Source organism: Conger conger, chromosome 6 (genome assembly GCF_963514075.1).
Source record: "Conger conger chromosome 6, fConCon1.1, whole genome shotgun sequence".
Lineage (NCBI taxonomy): Eukaryota > Metazoa > Chordata > Actinopteri > Anguilliformes > Congridae > Conger > Conger conger.
This window is the reverse complement of record NC_083765.1, coordinates 59,802,686-59,820,906: the sequence shown is the minus strand read 5'-3', so window position 1 is coordinate 59,820,906 and position 18,221 is coordinate 59,802,686. Positions and strand designations below refer to the sequence as shown.

Below are 18,221 nucleotides of genomic sequence, written 5' to 3'. Positions count from 1 at the left end.
ACTATAAAATACATTTTTATACGAATCCTTTTTTTGAGTCCCACTAAGATAAGATGTAAAAAGATAAGTATTTTAAAGACAAATTAAACTCTTGGACACATAAATGCATAACTGATGCATTTTAGGGAACTTATGAACATTTCAGAGAACTTAACGTCTGTGGTTGTTCTGTTTTAATTGCTAGAACACATTATTGCAATAGGACTTCCGAGTACATATGACAAAAGTAGCCTACAAGTCCAGCATTGACAACTGAGTGAATCTGTAACCAGACTAACCACATTAGACAGCCTGTTAGAAACAAGAGATTGACAAAATCGAGCACAGAATTTTAATGTTGATTATCCAGATTCAGTTGCAGAAAATACATTCAAAATATAAGCATTTCCATGAAATATAAATCAAATATCTATCTTGTTTAAAATGGCTTAATCACTTGGCAACGACAGCTTTCAATTAATAATAATAATAATAATAATAATAATAATAATAACATTCCGACCGGGTTGAACTTTATTTAAAACTCAAAATGACCTTGCTTTCTTACCTGCTCTTTCTCTACAGACAGGCAAGTAAAAGACACACAATGTGAAGTTCATGCAGGGTTCCAGTGCACAGTGGCTGTACCCAGTCACAAAAAGAGATATTTGATTCTGTGGTTCTGCAAACCAACAAATAAGGCTGAAATCTTAAAAACATAAAAATATATTAATCTCTGTCCTTTATCACTTTATGAATATAAATATACATTTAAATGCAAAAGCAAACATGCATCACCCACAAACAAACATTGTGCCTTAAATATGTGCACAGTACAAACAGTAACTACAACATTCTTTAAAAAGAAAAAAGAAAAAAGTCTGTTTGGCTTGATAAAAGGTTATTACAATGCATGAGTCAGGGCACTGTGATTGTCAAATGCACATCGAGTGTTTGGCATAAAGGACACAGCGAGGGCCTCCACCATGTAACATGCAACCAGAACATATCAAGGAAAGCACTTTTCTTCAGCACTTGCATCTACAGGCCATGGGCAGTGAGACCAAGGTGCTGCAAATGAATGACAACTGCAGCGGTTCTGCACACTCTTCAGTCTCGCTCATTTCTCAGTGAGGGGTGGGGATCCTTCTCTCACTGTGGCACAGCTGCAGTAGCTATCTCCACTTTTCCACACATATCCCGGTCAATCCTGCAGGGTAAAAAAAACAACAGTCCGTTCATGGTTTAGGGAATACGAGGGAAGCTTTTTCAATGATGAGATAAAATAATGTTGGGACTTTGACTGGAACGGCTTAGCTATGGTTTGTCATCAGGGAAAATAATAAGACAGTTTTGAGGCTGTGACCTTGACTCTTGACTGCTGTCATTACCAGTGACGTTTTTCGATACACTATGGAATGTACAAAGGTACTGTGTTTACCTTGAGTGAGAAGCTTAAGTCAGAGTTTTTAGGAATATTCAGCAGCAGCCAAAAACAAGAGGCACTGTGCCAAAGCTAAAGTGCTGACACTTCCTTTTGGGAGCTGCTCACTCAGTGCGAAAGTAAACACACAATACTACCATATCTGATCAGGTTTAGTTGTGGTCAGAATGGAGTGACACACAAAGTATTGATGATACTAATAGTTATAAATTAATTCTAGGAACTGGACTGGATGATAACTACTCAATATCAAACACTTGATTGGTCTGCCAAACTTCCTTGATGACATTGACAAAGACAGTTGACAGTATGTTGATATGACAAAGATGACTCCTAAATGATGACTGTAAAATATAAAATGAATTGAGGCTCTTAAAAAACAGACAAAGGGACAATACAGTAACATCACTGGGAATTACCAAAATTGACATTGGTTATTCAGTTAAACTTGTATAAGCTTTGCAGACTGGCTGAACTGGAATTAGTATGACTTGCATAAGAAAAGCATCTTTCCCCCCCATTTTGTTTCCCTTAATTTTTTTGATTAAACTGAGACTGTAATCAAAAGGCTATAGGTTCAAATCCAGGATAATGCAGTGCCCATGAGAAGGCACATAACCCAACTGAACAAGTTTAGGTTTGTGAATGAGTGGGGTAGAGGGTATACTTTTCCCCTGCATACAATTACTTAAATGATGACACTTATTACAGAATGAAGGCAAAACCAAATTCACCCACAACATTAGCCACATTCAACAACATACACACAGTGTTGAAATGGCTGTCTCTACGACAGGTTAAAAACAAAACGATTGGAAAATTCCTTAAACATCAGCAAAAATATGACAGACTTTTGCACATCACAATGAAATTAGCAGCAATTTTTTCCAGATGTTCATTCATACCAGCTTAGGGTCACGTGAACCACCAGTTTTTTACCTGCCAGTTCTATCCAACTGTAGTAAAGGGCCACCCACACAAACCCTCTACAACAGACTAGTATCTGACTAGTGAACATTTGCGATGACAGTTCCCTCCTTCTGCAGTAGGGCAAAGGTGTCATGCAAGCAAGCAGCGGTGATGGCAAACAAAAACCAGCCAAGACTCAAATTCCCAAAATTAGGTGATGTTTGAAGTTATCACAAAGATCCCAAGGTCTGTGAATGATTCCCTCCACCGTTGTTTAAGGCAGAACAAACACCAAACCCAACCACCAGAGAATCCAGCCTTGCATTGATGAGACTTCATTGTATCAATTGACAGTTAATCTGTATTCAGAATAATCAATAGATTTAGCACTGTGATTAAGTTTTTTTTTATAGAACTTGAGGAAATGTCACATGAAGCCCACTTCAGTTAATGTTTTTTCATTAAGTAGTGTATCCTATTGTAGGCAGATTATAAAATCAGCATATTTGTTAGCTTTGGGACTGAGGTTAAACAAATAGGCCTAATTTCTTCTGTGGACAAATTTTTAACCCAATGACATACAGTGGTGTGAAAAAGTGTTTGCCCCCTTCCTGAGTTCTCTTATTTATTTTTATTTTATTTTTATTTATTTTTGCATGTTTGTCACACTTAAATGTTTCAGATCATTAAACAAATTTAAATATTAGTCAAAGACAACACAAGTAAACACAAAATGCAGTTTTTAAATGAAGGTTTTTATTATTAAGGGAGAAAAAAAATCCAAACCTACATGGCCCTGTGTGAAAAAGTGATTGCCCCCTAAACCTAATAACTGGTTGGGCCACCCTTAGCAGCAACAACTGCAATCAAGCGTTTGCGATAACTTGCAATGAGTCTCTTACAGCGCTGTGGAGGAATTTTGGCCTACTCATCTTTGCAGAATTGTTGTAATTCAGCCACATTGGAGGGTTTTTCGAGCATGAACCGCCTTTTTAAGGTCATGTCACAGCATCTCAATAGGATTCAGGTCAGGACTTTGACTAGGCCACTCCAAAGACTTCATTTTGTTTTTCTTCAGCCATTCAGAGGTGGACTTGCTGGTGTGTTTTGGATCATTGTCCTGCTGCAGAACCCAAGTTTGTTTCAGCTTGAGGTCACAAACAGATGGCCGGACATTCTCCTTCAGGAGTTTTTGGTAGACAGCAGAATTCATGGTTCCATTAATCACAGCAAGTCTCCCAGGTCCTGAAGCAGCAAAACAGCCCCAGACCATCACACTACCACCACCATATTTTACTGTTGCTATGATGTTCTTTTTCTGAAATGCGGTGTTACTTTTACGCCAGATGTAATGGGGCACACACCTTCCAAAAAGTTCAACTTTTGTCTCGTCAGACCACAGAGTATTTCCCCAAAAGTCTTGGGGATCATCAAGATGTTTTCTGGCAAAATTGAGACGAGCCTTAATGTTCTTTTTGCTCAGCAGTGGTTTTCATCTTGGAACTCTGCCATGCAGGCCATTTTTGCCCAGTCTCTTTCTTATGGTGGAGTCATGAACACTGACGTTAACTGAGGCAAGTGAGGCCTGCAGTTCTTTGGATGTTGTTGTGGGGTCTTTTGTGACCTCTTGGATGAGTCGTCGCTGCGCTCTTGGGGTAATTTTGGTTGGCCGGCCACTCCTGGGAAGGTTCATCACTGTTCCATGTTTTCGCCATTTGTGGATAATGGCTCTCACTGTGGTTCGCTGGAGTCCCAAAGCTTTAGAAATGGCTTTATAACCTTTTCCAGACTGATAGATCTCAATTACTTTCTTTCTCATTTGTTCCTGAATTTCTTTAGATCTCGGCATGATGTCTAGCTTTTGAGGATCATTTGGTCTACTTCACTTTGTCATGCAGGTCCTATTTAAGTGATTTCTTGATTGAGAACAGGTATGGCAGTAATCAGGCCTGGGTGTGGCTAGAGAAATTGAACTCAGGTTTGATAAACCACAGTTAAGTTATGTTTTAACAGGGGGGGGCAATCACTTTTTCACACAGGGCCATGTAGGTTTGGATTTTTTTTCTCCCTTAATAATAAAAACCTTCATTTAAAAACTGCATTTTGTGTTTACTTGTGTTGTCTGACTAATATTGAAATTAGTTTGATGCTCTGAAACATTTAAGTGTGACAAACATGCAAAAAAATAAGAAATCAGGAAGGGGGCAAACACTTTTTCACACCACTGTATCACGTAGATATTAATGAAAAAAAGCAATAGTACTGTTTAGCACCACTTTGTCAACTTCAGGGAATGGGTTTTATACCATTTTCTATTTAATAATAATAGTAAATATATATATATATTTTTTAATAAACCATTACATAGGAAGTACCTTAGACTTCAGCCATTCTAACCTGCAAAAGGAATGCACATACATTTTATAAATACCATGCCATTATAGTAAAGATGTAGTTGTAGTCTAGTCTAAGGATTTCACAGCTGTTCAATGCTTGTGAAATTCAGAATTTTTGAAGGTTTCATGTGGAAATAAGAAAACTCACGAGGATTACGACGACAGTACTACTGTTCGTTTGAGCAAAGGAAGATTCCCCCACTATGAAGGTGACGAGAGTGATTGACTGGAATTAATTGGCTCAGGTTTTCCCTCAGATATACAATCCCATGGGGTGCAATTGACTTTGCAGTGACATTCCTCAAAGCAAACCAATTAATGAATTGTTAGTTCTGTGCAAGGAGGGGAAAAATGTCCACAGGCTTAGCCCCAGAAATATGAGTGCAAATACCTTTTACGCTTTTTCCTATTTTTTTCTTCATCATACCTTTGAAGGGCAAGAAGAAGAGGTTAGCATATAAAGGAAATGGTGGTTATACAGCAAATAAATATCTGTCAGAACATTTTAGTCAAAATTATTGAGGGCATATAATATAGTATATTATTTTGTGGTCACTACAAGGAAAAATCATCTCAGCACACATACTGTATCTTAAAACCCTAAATACCATGTGTGCAAGGGTAGCTTCATTTGAACATGGGTCTTCACAGGCAATGGGAAACAGAGCGTCTAGAGACCGAAGTGAAAGGGTCCAGATGGACACTGCAAAGAATCAGTCAGGAGCACTCACTGTTTGATGCACTCCGGTATCGACACATACTCCATTGGGACCAACTCCGCGAGGTCTGTCAGGTTGAACACGTACTTGATTTTTTGGCTAAACTTTGTACTAGAAGGAAAAAAGAAAAGCCATAGATTTTAGGACTCATACAAAGTAAAAAAATGATTCAGAACAAGTGATACTGCACTGCACTTCCACCAAGTAAACTCTGTGATCAGTTATGAACTCTACATTCTGTCAAGACTGAGCTGCAAACACAACGTGGATGCTAATCTAATCTTGTTCGTCAAGACAAAGACTCAATATCTACTGGTGTACCAAGTAATTTGGATTATATTGGACCTAGGGACACATTTTATACTAATTATATCCAATTACGACAGACTAACTCAGACAAAATGGTAAGTGTCATGGACTGTAAACATCACTGCAACCACATTACTGCACCTTATGAAGGGTCTTGTGATGGCAAGAACGGTTCGGATGAACCAGGAGGGATGGACAATGATCAAAGCCTTCAGATTCTTCCGTAACCTAGAAACAGTATAAATCATGGTCTGAGGATCTAAAAACAACTTAAGTTGAAGTTCCTTATTCCTTTATTTCCCAATACTGTGGTACGATGAGGTTAAATACAAGCACTCAATGGATGATGATCATAAATGATGATCGTGAACAGACATTCTATAAATATGAGGACTTACTTAAGAGGTCACCATTCCATTTTATACTGTGTGAGTTTTACTGTGTAATTCAGCTGTTGGCAGAGTCAAGCTAGCCTGCGCTTGTGAACCCAACCCATCGACATCCAGCGCCGTGTCCTCACCTGCGGTCGATCTGTTGATAGCACTTCCTGAGCCAGCCAACACTAGGCATCCTCTTGCGGGACGTAGCGCCGTTCAGGTACACGATCATGTAGTTCTCAGCCACCAGCAGCTCCAATGTCCCAATGACATACCTGCAAAGTGGCAAAGACAATGGCAATATATTCACAGTAAATCCACCTGGACTCCTGGAAGCTTTAAAGTATCTCAACGCAAAAACCTCTTGTTCAGAGGCTCCGACTACATGTATCTTCTTGAAAAGAATTGAAGGAATAGAGACCAAACTAGTTTGGCAGTAGCTAAATATTTTGTGGTTCAGCAACTTTAATAACCAATAATACCTGATGCGAGAATGTGCCCGTCTACACGCATACCTGGGAAGTGAGAACAAAAAACAGAACAGAACTGCGTATTTTTACGATGTCCCCCCTTTTTTTCCCCTTAAGTTTTGAATACCCAATTGTTCCATCAGCACTCATGGCCTCGAGCTCTGCCACCAAACTGAGAGTGCGGACAAGCATATTCTCTCCTCCAGAGCTTGTGATGTCAGAGCTCTTCTCTCACCACGGTCGGCAGGCTGGGCTTGCACAGACATGGCATGGAGTACGACGCTTTGAGCTGAACAGGTAGACTTGTAGGTGCTCGATCGACCCTCTGGGGTCGCTGGTGCACAATGAGGCGTGATAATTCTGGTCAACTGAACCCTCCAGTCTGATAGGCGACGCTAGAGCCTAGCCGTGCATCACCCAGCCTGCTGCCAGCCACAACGGGCATGGCCTGGCTTCTGGACCGGGCCTTGGTGCTCATGCGTGCACTGGAACAGTGCCTTAACAGGATGAGCCGCCCAGCAGCCAGTTGCAACTACTCTGTTTAAGTCTAAAAGAATGTGGAAGTTATTTTGTTGTTCGCTGCTGACAATGGAGATTGAAAGGAGATTGAGGGAAATTTTTGAAATTATTAAAGGGATTAAAAAATGTGACTATATTCTATCTGAGTTTGGTCATCAGAAGAAGGGTGCAGAGTATGGAAAACAATTCGTTAAAAGTAGGTTTTGCAGTGATACACATTTGGAACAGCTTGTCGGGTCATGTTGCAGTAGACACCCTTAGGGTGTGTGAGATCAGGCTTCGTACAGTGATGACAAGCCAAGGCCTGTTCACAGGACAAAAAAACCTGAAGTGAAAAGTACCCGCTGGGGTTGCTTAATCACACCCAAAAATATAAAGTGCTTTCTCACTTGAATAGATTGTCCATGATGTATCTGTAGTTTGGTTGATTGCTTTCAGGCATGAAGCACACAGCAAACACAATGAGGGCATTCAAACCATCTCCATAGTAACCTGGAGAAAATAAACAACAGTTAATACATCATTAAAAACGGTGGCAAATTTAAATATTAAGACATAGAGTAGAGTGACATACAACCTTCCAAAGAGAAAGCAGAAACAGAAGCATGAGACACATTCTGAACTGTTTTATATGTTTAGGCTCCTCCAGGGAAGACTTCAAACCACAGCAGTTGTTTATGTGACAATTTCAGCCCAAAATCCTCTACCCTACATTAACTATAAAATTAGCATTTAGCTAAAACACCATAAACAGTCAGTTCAAATCTGATACCTCAGAGTGGAAAACCACTACAAATATGAGCCCAGTGCAAGAGTGTACACTGCCAGTAGTTTCTTATAAAACATAAAATCAGCAAACAAAAATAAAATTCTCCAAAAACGGACCAACAATTTCCCCACATAAAAACGTATTTACCTATAACAAAGCCAACCCAACAAAAAAAAAAGCATATGCACAGTACAGCTGAACTTTGGGCTGGGATGGATGGCTGTCTGCAGTCTTCCGCAGCCTTTTATACATGCACTCCTGCATCTGCTCAGTGCTTAAGGAGATACGAGCAGTGCGCCAAGAGAACCAGAGCAGTAAACGCGCCTCGCATCATGGCAAAGCCACCGTGACATACTTTAATGGGCAAGTGACCATCATGCCACAAGGCTGCTTGGGCTTTTTTCCCCGTTAAAAGTCCATCCAGTCTCGCTGAAAGCAGCACTCATATGCATATTCATAAGGGCAAACAGGCCAAAGGAAACAGCTGGCAGCCCGAGTGAGCATTTCTCTCTCAGTCTCTCTCTCCCTCGTTTTCTCTGTATCTGTCTCTCTCTCACTCTCTCACTCTCTCACTCTCTCACTCTCTCACTCTCTCACTCTCTCACTCTCTCACTCTCTCACTCTCTCACTCTCTCACTCACAGCATCTCTCATTGAGAGAAGCAGATGGTGATCCTGGCCCTGTTGAAGAATGCTTGTAGAAGCCATTAACCACCCTTTCCATTAATAAGGCCAGGTTTGTGCCCTGCAGGACATGGCAGACAGTTTCCTGGCTTCCTTTTGCAAATCCTTCCAGCCACTGGCCAAGCAAGAGAGGGCTTCGGACTCCACACTCAGTCAGAACATTTTCTCTATTCACACGGCAATTCAGGAGATCCATTAAAATAGCTAAAAAATAAAAATAGGATACATTTCCTCTCAATAAACAAACTACAAAGGCTACAGCAATTACGATCACAGCAAAGAAATCATTCAACACGTGTATGATTGTATTAAAAGTGTATCAAAAGGTAAGTGAGTGAGTAAGGTCAAAAACCTATACTGCTCCTCAGTCTACCTGGGCCTCCACCTAACCTCTCTTTGCTCATGATATCCTGTCTGCTGGATGCAGAACACAGAAAGGGCAGCAGGGCACAATACTAACACAAAAGCATAAAAAAATAAACACAAATGCCAATATGGCTCTTACACAGAAGTGAGGCCACACTCAAGCTACCCCCACCCTCCAATCCTCACGCACCATTCGCCTGACTCATATGTTTTTAACCCGTCAGAAGGCATGCGTTTATGGAGTCAGCGAGACATGCGTTATATCTCCAGTTGATGCTCACTGGCTCTCTTGTGATGTCGGGGTGTTAAATAGTCACTGATTTTCAGGCAAAGGCATTCAGAGTGCACATGCTTCAACTTCAATGTGCTCGCTGTACAAGGGGGCTGGCACAGCAATAACCTGAGGCACAACTGGCAAACTGGGAGATAACAAATGGATAGTGTGTGTGTGTGTGTGTGTGTGTGTGTGTATAGACACACACAATACATTTGAGTAGTTTCAAAGTGAGGAGAAAGTTCACAGTGATTGAAAAGCAACATCCACTTATTATCATAGAAGTAATCTATTGTCAGAAACATCACTGATTGGTTAAGGCATTCAGAAGGAGGGGAACGCATTACTTCTGGTTTCTCGCTATGATAACTGTGGCCTTTAGCCACACTACACCATATGACGCACTTAGGCTCTTACACCGTCACACGTATTCAGGGCACAGTGAAGGTTGTCCTCAGAAGCTTATAATTCAGTTACCACGGCCGTTATTCACACACAGCCAACATGAACGGCTAAAAGATCCATACAACAGCTGCAGCTGGACGCATTCTTTCTCTCCCGTTTCAACCCATCTTGGAATTCTCCCATCTTGGAATTTCTGACACAACACCACTAAGCCGTGTGCACCCACTCAGAGAGCTCAGCAGCTGAATCACTCCGCCAAAGCACTCGCCCACTGCCGGGTACTATTTTCTACAACACGAGTCACATAGCGGACTACAGGAGACTGAGCGGAGGGGCCCATTACCGTTTCACCGTTTAAGGTGCGAGATCACAAATATGCGATTAGAATGTTCTGAACTTAACATAAGAACGCTGATGTAACCTCCTCTCCATGCATAGGGTTTCTTTACTCTCCCGCACAAACTGTCTGTTACTTGTGTATGATGTTATATTTCTTGTAGTTCTTATGCTCTTTTTTTTGGAGGGAGGGGGATAAATCAAATCCGTCACTACAGTAATTGAAAACATTGGAGTCCTTGAACACTGACAGTACCTGATGTACATGCTTAGCGAACAGCTAGGGGGGCGCTGATGTCACTAACGCCACCCCTGCCTAGCGACTGCGGATCGCCAGTCCCCATTAGCCAGTGACACCACCCCGGGAAACCTGGAGACATTTCCGGAAGAGCGGCGGCTGACCTCCGTGGCTGATGACGCGTTTGTAGGGCTCGATGGCCTTCATGTCCACCCGGTGCTCCTGCTCCCCGAGGCGGAACACCCTCCAGCGCCGGCCCTCTTCCCGCTCCTCCGCCGCGGAGAGCTCCTGAACCGACTCCACGCCCTGCTGCAGCAGCTCAGTGGCCTTGGGCTTGGGCAGGTCGTCTGAGGAAGAGCAAACGAGGGTTGGGGGGTGCGTTACAACCCTGCGCTCTCCCGGGCTTCACCTGTGGCCTACAGGGACATGAGCATTCCAGGGTCTCTGATGGGCATTTGGCTGTGTGGCCAGGAGGGATGGAGGGCGAAAGCCGTGATTCAGTAGAAGTCATCTGTGATTATACTGACGCAAAACGGACCGTCATTCATTTCCTCTAAGGCAGAGATCATCAAATCACAATCCTTGAGGGTTCTCCACCCTTCCTTTACCTGGGAGTCAGGTGTGATTGTGGCCAATCTGTAGCACTAATTGTCAGATTTGAAGATCCCTGCACTAATCCTGCACAACCAAAACCATCACATGCAGTAACCATGCCGTATGTTGCCTTTCTTTCTGTTGTTTCCTGTTTAATTACACCTGATGCAATAGTAAACATCCAATCTTCTCAAACCGCGTGTAACGTTTTCCCCCCAATTTTTTTCTTTTTAACAGCCAATCGGCAAAGCTTCCATGCGATTGGCAAAAACACATCACATGATCGCATGGAAGCTGTACGACCTTGTGGCGGAATCCCTGTGGAATGCTGGCCGTCGCATCAGGTACAATTAAAGAAAAAAAAGATGCTATGAAAGGCAATGCACCAAATGCTGGCAATTACCGTCACTGCATGCAATAATTATTGTTGTGGTAGCCGTACGCTGAAGACTCACAGAACAGGCCAAGTGGCCCAGTGCATCAAAACTGATCCCACTGAAGACACCTTCAGCATGGACGGACCATGTTCAATTCTAGCTCCACTTGACTGGTCTTTACAGAGGATCAAACCCCCATCGCCATCTCTCCATCACTAGAGGCCATGCGTTTATGACCGAGGAACACAATGTGAGCATTTCCCACCCATTCCCAATTAATCAAACTCTTCAATTATCCGCTGGCATAAGTAATCATAATTTGATTGCAGGACAAAGCATGCAATGAATCATTCTGACCTTTTCACATGCAGTGAAATGACAAAGGCGGCCCATTTCCAACCTTTTGTACAAAAGTTATACCACTTACCTCAATATACTCAACATGCACTTGTGTATAAAACATCCTATAAAAAGTATTGATTTGTGTCATCATTTATTACCGAATGACTACATGCTAGGGTCTGTGGTGCTACTTTCTTGTGGGTGGGGGGGGGTGGCAAAGGGGTCAGGAGTACTACAGTGAAACATGAGTGGAGCTGTTATTGAATATATAATAACATCCTGGTATTATTTTCGTGAGAATCCCCACTGAAGACAGTGGAACTGAAGCAGCAGATCACAAGAGCCTGAGCTTAAAAAGGGGGTTTTGGGACAGCCTGGGAACCCTGCCTTCCCTGGGAGTGGCTATGGCCAGATATGAGTTACACCACTTTACTTCTGTCCACAAGCACTGTCAGTACAAACGTTTTCACATCTGAAAAAAGCTACAGTAAACAGCCATAACATCACAAATGTACAGATGATGAATGTGCAGGTTTATGTCTGATTTACAACAAAAAGCCAGCAATGGCAGAAACTGGATCTCAATTTAGAACCAGGCGACATGCAAAAAGATGCAGGATTTTAAAGTAAAAAAAAGAACAAATGGACAAACAGTACAAGAAATAGCCACACACCCTGATTTGTTGGCACCACTGTTATGTATGGGAATAAGGCATAATTAAGGAAGAAATGGAACCACATTTTTTTTCAGATTTGGTCGCCATTGGTTGAGTGAAAACAAGGTTCCGTCTTGAAGACCTTACCACGTGGAGCAGAGAAACAGCACGGTGCTAGTGGCCCGTTTCCAAATAACGCAAGGAAACAATCCTTCCAGGCGAGCGAGTAGAAAACAGATGGAAATAGAAACAAAATACCTTTTAAACAACTTGCCATTACACTACGCATTAATATTTACCCTGCACACAATGTCCTGGCTGAATGCCAATATCCCTGAAACTGACCATGTAGCTAATCCCACCGGCACTAAAACTGTAGGAAGGGTTCTGGCACAAAATGGCTGCTGTCAATCACCAAGAGGTGGACTACAATGCATTCTTGCTATGGTTGAGATAAGATACTCCCCTTTTCATGTTAAACACGTTGGGAGAGAGGACATGTATCACACTTAATAAATAAAATGTATTCAGTCAGAAAGTAGTCCAGCATTTTTTCTTCACTGTGGTTTTAAGGAGATTCTTTATCAAGCAAAATGGAATTCCACTAAGTTCACACAATTGTAAACGCAATACAAAGATAGCCAAGAGTATTCCAGGCAGTCCAAGAGACCTACCTTCCCAGTCAAACTCATTGCTGTTGTCAGATGGAGTATCTATATCTTCTAGGTCCATTTCGGTGCTTTCCTCCAGCTCATTGGTCAGAACCGAGCTTCCAGTGCGGTCCAGAGTTAAGCTGATGTCTGGGGCCTCCAGCTTCTTCTTGGCTTTGCTGTCACCATTTAGTCCATAAGATGGTGTTCCTGAAAGAAGACAAAAATGTTCATTCTAACAAAATAGAACGCCTCTGCTTTTATTACTTAGTGGTTAGAAACATTTAGGTCATGTGAATTATCAAAAAGTAAAAAAAGGAGAATATCAAGCTTTTGAAAACTATGTACAACAGCTATTACATGTTGAATACACTACTGCACTGAGAAGTGCTAAAATAAAAAAATAAATAAAAATAAACAATATCATGTCTGCAAATGTCTGTGGTAATATCTACACCCTAATTAACACCATTCCCACTCAAAGATGATTTGTATCTTTCAATTTTTTTATCGGATCAACAAATGATTTCAAAAGTTATGGATATTCGTATTGGCATTAGTCAAATTCACATGAAGAGGGAATCACCAAGGTATCATCCTTAACTGATATTAGCAGATATTAAGGTCTTATGACAGCTTACCTGGGTTCCCCTCAATGGGGGGTGCTTACACGCAATGGGGGTGCCTACCTGGGTTCTCTTCAATGGGTGCGCCAATAAAAAGCTCCTCTTCCAGCTGCAGGTCTTCTTCCTCTTCCTCAGGCAGGGGTCTGTGAACACAAGTCATAAAAAGGGAACCTTGTCTGTAAACAGAAGCTTGCAGGTTCAAATCATGGGTGTGACATGACAGATGAACCCTCGGGGAAGGGATTTCTCGGCCTAGATTTCTTCAGGAAACTTGCAGATATATGTACGGATAAGAGCACGTTCAATTCAAATATAAATGTTCATGAAATGTTGAATGTATGCAACTTACTCAAGGTGGGCACCGGTTCTTGATCCCACCGTCACCAATTTGCCCGTTTAAGTGCATCTGCTTAGTAACCCATGTAATTAGGAGCTATACTGCCTGATACTGTCTGTCTACTTTAGTCTGTAGTGTCAACAAGCCACTTGTCTTTAAGTGTGCTTAGTGTAATAAGGAAGTATTCTTCTGTTAACAGCATTAGATCTCCAAATATCTTCTCTATAGTGAAAAGGGGTTAACACATACTAGAATTTACTGATCACCTTTTTGTTTTTACACTCTTATCAGAAGTGGAAGCATTTTCAGATATTGTATACACATCATTTATACTCCTCAAATACAAATTAAATTAAGGTCATCCACTCAGACCCTTTCCAACATTTACCAAATATTCAATATTTTAGACAAATAGTTATAGGGTAAGCGTTTCATCATGTGACCATATTTATATTTGTAATCTATGCATCATGTGACCATATTTAGACTATACTGTAATCTGTCCGTCATATACATGATAAGCAATGATACCTGGGAAAGTCCTCATCTTGCCACTCCTCCTTAAGTTCCACCCCCTCCAGACTCAGACTGGCCTCTGCGGTATCCACTGATTCCTGACACCCCAAGCTGTAACCAAACAAAAAGACAGCATGATGTAAAATCTCTGGCATGGTATGAAGTACTTATTCAGAGGGAGATCTGAACTTCTAAGCCAAGGGAGAGCAGGTCTTGGGAGGGGGGAAATGAATAAATAAAGAAATTTTTAAAAAAACTCCCAGCTTTAAATTCTTAGTACTGGACTGTACAGCACACTTCCTCCCATTGAAGTTCAGTTCCTTTGTAAGTTTCTCCCTTTAGAAAAAAACGGAAAAAAAAAAAAAAACAAGACCAAATTTCCTCCCGTGAACATTTAGCTCCTCCGTATAACAACATTGCACATTGTCATGCCCCCAATTTTGTGTTATCAAGACTCAATTCAAAGTGTAGCAAACTTTGTTTTCTACTAATTGAAAACTAAACTACACTCCCAGACACACAATGAAGTTACAACGAGATTTCACCTCAAATGTAACTATGACATAAAATAGCCAAGAGAAGGGAGGGTAAGTGTGGACATAACACACTTTGTTCAGGCTGAACAAATGACAGATTTCCTTTCACCGGAACCTATGCATTTAACAAAACCACCATTTTGAAATATTATCCACAGTTGGATATTATTACCTGGATAATAATACCTTTCTGAAGGTGACACAAACAGTATCACACCTCACATATCACATTTGAATCTGTTATCCACAGTTTGCTGCATAGGAGTCTGAAGCTATATGCACTAGTCCACACTGCTAGCCCAGTTTGCTTAAAAATCGCAATCAAATGCTGACGCCTATTCCTTACAACACAGTCTGCCAACCGAGTAAAGGAATTTATTTTCAGAGCAGGTATAATTAATTTCCTGAACTACACTATAATATTGCAGAACCATTGACTTGTGTTTCTACTGAAATCTTGCTTTTGCAAAAGCTTTTTTTTTTTTTTTTTATGTAGGTGTATTTGGAACATTTTCAGATGTGCAGGAGACCAAAGAACCTTAGTCCAAGACAGAGGATTGCTGAGCCTCTCACTGCACTCAAACCACAAAGGGACACCTTTTTAAAAGACTGCAGCCGATGGCTGAGAACCACTCAATTCTGTGGATTTCCAAGGCCAAAACACTGTCTTTAGAAGTGGATGTCTCTGGGGGTTACTTCGTGAGGACATGAGCACATGGAGGTGGAACTATTTATCCATTCTTTTTTTCTTTAGAAGCATGATCATACACTTTGAGAAATGCTCATGGGTGCAGTGAAGAAAATCAAAATAGGACAGAGATTTGGATTACACTCAGATTCATCAAAAGTTCACACAGGTGCATTGATTAGAATCATTCATTTTTTAGCCACTATGAAATAGGATTTTATCATTTTGGACTAGACTTTTCTCACAGCCATTGTCTCTTGCAGTGTCGGGTTTCAGTATTTTTGCAGTGAAAAGACTTGCAGTAACAATATGATATTCAGGTATTAAGTATGAGTATGTCCCAGTAATAAGTAGGCCTATTAATTTAGTGGAAGAATTGTGTCTTTTTCAAATACATTCCAGAAAGAATTGCAGTGAATGTGTAGTTATGTAATCAGAAATGTTAGTCTAAAATGTACTATGAACACAATTACTGATTTTAACACTACACTGCGTAACAAAATTCGAACAAAATCTCTGCATAGGGGGGAATTCAGATGCATAACTATTGCAATGCCAGGACTGGTATAGTTAATGTCTCAGGGCTGTAATTTAGTGTTCCCTATATTAAAGAGTTTTTAAATCAGTTTTGGGGAAAATTCTGTGAAGACTTAATCTTTTGATCAGCAGTATTTTTTTTTGTTGTTGTCTTAACAGCATGCAGGTTTGCTCATGTTGGTTAGTTTGTTTCAGCAACAAAGTGTCAACAGTTTCAACAGTTATTGTTCCAGTGAATCTATCATTTAAACAACTGGTAATTTAAAAATCTAGGGTAACTTCAGTCTACAGAAATGGTCAGGTTCAACAATGAAAGCAAGTTATAGTTGATAGGCCTGCGAGAAGTCCTGGGACTTGGACTTTATCCTACATCGGACGTAACATAGCCATTTCAGACATGACAATAAAAGTGCTGAAAAGCTTGCATGCAAGTGTTATGATTGGGTTTGACGAGGACCGAATTTGAAACCCGGTAGCCACAACATAATTTGAATGTTAAGCAACTTACTCCCATTAACTGATGTTAGGTTAACAAGAATATTCTAACTTACCCAGTAGCTGTTTGTTTTTAACTGGATACAATGCACAGCAACAGTTAGCTAGCTAACGAGCTGTAGGTGCCACTCACCTTCCACTGTCTTCTAAAGGAGAGGACGGAGGGGAGGGCCGGACTGGACTCGAGCTTCGCACCCGCGTCTCCTCTGGGTTTTCTCCATTGTCCAGCGACGTTTCATGTTGCGGATCTCCTGTTTTGGTTGTACTCTGCAATAATACGTCCCCAGCACTCTCCGACAAAGGCTCCGTCCTTTTGCGTAAGACATCGGGTTCTTCTTCTTCCGAAGTCAAAGTTTCCGTGGGCCCGTTTTCCAGGTTCTCAAATAGCCTGGGTGTGTCCGATTCGGGTTTACCTTTGTTTAAGTCCATATTACTTGTAACGTCAATGTTATATCCAAGTTCCGTTTCAGTTTCAATCACTTCTGTTGCCATGGTCGAGTGCGTCTTCTAAATTCGACTGAGTAACTGTTAGCTCTGGGTCCTTTTTAAAAGTGTCTTACTTCCACACCAGAAACAATACCGATAACATACAATGTTGGCTATGTCGACTGATTTCGGAGCTGGTTATTTACTCACTTGCTAACTTAACACGCAAACAAACACATTAGCCACCGTGCAAAACCTCATTGCATAACAAAATGGAGTGAAGCTTTATTTTTAAAAGGCAGAAAAGCAGCTAGGTTACTTCAACAGTTGGCTAACGTTACGCGCTAGCTATTTAACCAGAGTGTGATCCTCCAACAATAAATGCACGACGGTACTTGTTCCTGCTACCGTATAACAAGCTGGTTTGTGACCTACACTTATTCATCCAGTTTGATATCTTGTTAGGGGGATTGTTTCATGGCCCAGCAACCCAGCTTGAACTTGCAGGCTAAGCTTAACTTACTCGCTAGCTAGCGAACCAACTTACCCTGATTTCCTTCCTGTTCTTAGTTTCTGCTCCAAAGCTACGTGGATGGAATACTACCCAGCAAACAAATGATCGTTAGAAAGCTCCAAGTCCTTATACATAGCTATTAGCCACAAAAGTTTGAAACAATTAATGTCACATGCAATGACAATTCTCAGGTAACTAGGTATGCTTTCGAATCTTCCCGTCCATGATGAACCTCAGCTTGGCTGTTGGCTGTTGTATTTGGCCTGCCCTTTCCTGTTCAGCAGAGCCTTCCAGTGCCACTCCGGTCAAATGCTTCTATCTGTCAAAGCAACCCGTTATTCAACCAACCACTGTTACTTCACTTCTTTCCTTTCTCCTTCCACGACCACGATTTACTGCAATGTTATGTAGACTATTGGTTTCATCGCCATCTGCTGTTCATTGGAGATGATAAGAATTATCATGTAGTAACTAAAAAAATAATAATAATGTTTTCGGTGTAAAAAGTCAAATTGCTCACACACACAAAGCATAAACAACCTTTAGTTTTTTAAAAGAGAAACAAACAACTCTTCAAAATGTGTCTGCTCTCTCTTCCTGCATTTTTTTTTTCTTTTACGTTTTACGAACACAGATTTCTTCCAAAACCACGAGGGACACAGACTACCAAACAAAATGAGCACTAAATAATGGGCTGAGTGATTCGTCGACCTGTGTTATTGTGCATAGATGAT

General features: G+C 41.1%; 1 protein-coding gene across 2 annotated transcripts; it reads right to left on the bottom strand.

The window, feature by feature from the left end:
• Positions 1-317: 317 nt before the first annotated feature.
• LOC133130633 (BCL2/adenovirus E1B 19 kDa protein-interacting protein 2-like) lies at positions 318-17,880 on the bottom strand. 2 transcript variants are annotated; one of them, XM_061245341.1, is made up of 11 exons: positions 16,681-17,880; positions 14,307-14,402; positions 13,502-13,581; positions 12,837-13,022; positions 10,358-10,540; positions 7,512-7,614; positions 6,277-6,408; positions 5,898-5,984; positions 5,460-5,558; positions 5,120-5,155; positions 318-1,189 (listed from the first exon to the last, which is right to left on the bottom strand). In XM_061245341.1, the coding sequence occupies exons 1-11, from the start codon at positions 17,037-17,039 to the stop codon at positions 1,132-1,134; spliced, it is 1,419 nt and encodes a 472-aa protein (XP_061101325.1). In that variant the 5' UTR covers positions 17,040-17,880; the 3' UTR covers positions 318-1,131. The 2 variants fall into 2 exon arrangements, with proteins under 2 accessions (XP_061101325.1, XP_061101326.1); XM_061245342.1 differs by lacking the exon at positions 5,120-5,155.
• Positions 17,881-18,221: the final 341 nt, after the last annotated feature.